Raw genomic sequence first — 3,071 nt, forward strand, 5'->3', positions numbered from 1 at the left:
CGTTTTCGGCCGAAAACGCTCACCAAGCCCCATTCTGAGAAAAAGCAAGCACGGAGGACGAGAATCGCTGTTGCCCTGCATAGCGTTCCGGGCAGCGGTCACAACCAGCAAGAGAATTCCCGGCTAACAGCTTCTCTCTGGCGGGGATGTGAGGGAGGGCACGGGGGAGCTGGAGGATTCCGGGGTTTGTGAGTTGTCCCGACCCAGTGAGAAATCCTCGGGGCAGGGAAAAAAAAACAAAAAAAAAACCCCCAAAAAAAAAACAGTAGAGGTTTCTGGCAAGTGGTCACCGTGCTAGACAGCACTTTAAGCATCCACCCTGCCCTGCCCCGCGTAGACTCCGTGCGGGTGCTGCAGCCCGGGAGGGTTCCCAGAGCGCAGCCACCCCACTGGGGGTCACCCGGCGCGCGGGCAGGTGTTGGGGGGCTCTGCACCCAGCGGGTGCAGGGCCTGGCGAGGGCAGAGGGGCTGCCACAGTCCTGCAAGGAAAATCACTCTCTCAAGAGGCCGTTCCTGCTGGATTACTCATTTCTCTGTGCACTGTTCCCCAACGCTTCCACTGATTATCGCATGACAATGTCTTTGTCTCAAGGAACTGCTCTATTTTGTGTTTTTTCTTCTCCCCACAAAGAGACAAATTACTCTCCCTCCTTCGGCTGGCAGGAGCTGCTGATGCAGATGAGAAAACAACAAAAAGAACATCATCGATTCATTAAGTAAATCCAGGAATACATCAGCCACCCCCCAGCCTTGCGGCACAGTCCTGCGGTGCTGCTGGCCGTGCAAAAACTGCCCCGATCCCAAATAATGCCCCCGGGCTCCACCAGAAATGAAAAGAGACAGAGCTCGTCCCGCTTCCCTGCGCTCCCAGGGCCGCGGCGAGCTGGGGCTCGTGCCGGAGGGATCCCCTCTGCGCCCCGCGGGTTGGCTCTGCTCCGGCCACAGCCCCAGTGCCGGCACCGACCGGGCTCCTGGGGTCCATTGCTCGGCGAGCAGCTCTGCAAAGCAGAAGAAAAAAACCCACTAGTTTATCTTTTCTGGATAAATTTATCTTTTCTAAATAAAATAGTGGTTGTTCCTCCTGTCCTTGCAGAATATGTGAATATACACATATACTGGGTGTCCGTGAATATCTGTGTGGGTACTGGGGACAGCAGCAGCGGTCTGGGAGGGGGTTTGGTCCTGGGGTGGTGGCACAGGGGTTGGTACCCCACGGGGTCTGTGGCCCCCGGAACCCTCCCCACCTGCCAGGCACCCCTGGGGGGGCAGGGGCTCCTCCAGCCCGTGCCCCTCCGCTGCTGGGAGGGGGTTGGGGTCCCCCGTCCCTGTCCTGCTGCTCAAGTGGGTGTCTCTCCCTCTCCTCCTCCCCTGAAGGTCTCAGCAACATCATTGGGATCATAGTCTACATCTCGGCCAACGCGGGGGATCCGGGGCAGAGCGACTCCAAGAAGAGCTACTCCTACGGCTGGTCCTTCTACTTCGGAGCCCTGTCCTTCATCATCGCCGAGATGGTGGGGGTGATCGCCGTGCACATGTACATCGAGAAGCACCGCCAGATCCGCGCCAAGTCCCACTCCGAGCTGCTGAAGAAGTCGGCCTTCACCCGCCTCCCCCCCTACAGGTACCGCTTCCGCCGGCGGTCCAGCTCCCGCTCCACCGAGCCCCGGTCCCGGGACATGTCACCCGTCAGCAAGGGGTTCAGCACCATCCCCTCCACCGACATCTCCATGTTCACCCTCTCCAGGGATCCCTCCAAGGTCACCATGGGGACGCTGCTCAACTCGGAGCGGGACCACGGTTTTTTACAGGTCCACAACTCCATCCCCAAAGAGTTCAAGGAGTCTTTGCACAACAACCCGGCCAACAGACGAACCACGCCGGTCTGAGGCGGGCAAGGGCGTCTTGTCAGGCTGCATGACATCATCCTCGTGACGGTGTAACCCGTGAAATCCCGTTTTTAAGGACAAACCCAGATGGCTCCCCGTGCCCCTACCCGCGGGGCTGGTTTTTCACTCCCGAAATGCCACTGGCCAGGCCAGGCCGCTGCGCCCACGGTGGGACCAGGACCCCCACGGCCCTCCCTCCCCGGCGGGGAGGGGACGGGGGCTGCGCTGTCACCCTGGCCATGCTGCCCCTGCGGACTGAGCGGGGCTTCCAACACCACCCGGGACAGTGGCTTCCCGAGGTCTCCATCGTTAATGTTGATCATAATCGCAGTGTTATCTTAGCTGTATGTCCCATGGAAATGCTGGCGATAGCCCTGTCTGTGAGAATCCTTAATCTGGTAGTTACATTTAAGCGAAATTGCCTGGAAGTCCGGAGTTTGAAGCACTGAGTCGGTGCCGTAGCGAGTGCTCGTGTTACGAAACCCCTTTCCCTGTCGTGGTGGACGGAGTGCTCGGGCTGGGTTTCTCTATGGCGTTTCGTGCATGCATTAAATAGCTTGGAATTCAATTTTGTCATGTCGGGTTGGAAGAAACATCCTTTTGCAATTTTCTGTGGTCTTGAAAGGGCTTCTTTCTTTCCTTCTTTCTTTCCTTTTTTTCTTCCTTTGGTGCATTCAGGCCATGAAAGGACTCAGGAGCAGAATTCCTCCAGTGACTGGTAGCAATTAGCCAGCGTTTAATTAACCTCTAATGTTGCAAGAAAATGAATTAATTCCCTAAAATTAATACACACACAGAGTCACAAATTACTGTCTGGGCACAACCAAGGAGGCAACGCTTGAGCTGGTAGTACTGCAGGAGAAGCTGGGCTGATGGCTGGGCCGCCGGCCGCGGGCTGCGTGCGGATGGTGTATGATTCTCTAATGGCTGGGAGATCCATGAGAAAAATAACAATAAAATCGTCCAGTTTGGCAAGCAAGTTACTTGGCTGAATGGGTCGCGCTGACCCTGCTGCGGGCAGCTGGAAAACCGGGCGCTGTGTCCCACGGGCGGTTCCTGGGAGCCTCGGCCTCTCCCGCCACTGCGGGGGTCTGGGGGAGCAGCCCCCACTCCTGCCCTTTGTGGGGCTGCTCTGGTTCGTGGCGGGGGGCCTTGGCCGGGCAGCGGTGGGGCTCACGGGGTGCT

At 57.9% G+C, this 3,071-nt stretch overlaps 1 protein-coding gene across 1 annotated transcript in view; it reads left to right on the forward strand.

The window, feature by feature from the left end:
* CACNG3 (calcium voltage-gated channel auxiliary subunit gamma 3) overlaps positions 1–2,861 on the forward strand; it is a 5,866-nt gene extending 3,005 nt beyond the window's left edge. Inside the window, exon 4 of the mRNA XM_026859362.1 lies at positions 1,375–2,861. Within this exon, the coding sequence (XP_026715163.1) occupies positions 1,375–1,886 (512 nt within the window). The 3' untranslated portion in view covers positions 1,887–2,861. The remainder of the gene's footprint in view (positions 1–1,374) is intronic.
* The last annotated feature ends 210 nt before the right edge of the window (positions 2,862–3,071 follow it).

This window comes from Athene cunicularia, assembly GCF_003259725.1.
Source record: "Athene cunicularia isolate RWA chromosome 14 unlocalized genomic scaffold, athCun1 chr14_part2, whole genome shotgun sequence".
In the NCBI taxonomy this organism is placed as follows: domain Eukaryota; kingdom Metazoa; phylum Chordata; class Aves; order Strigiformes; family Strigidae; genus Athene; species Athene cunicularia.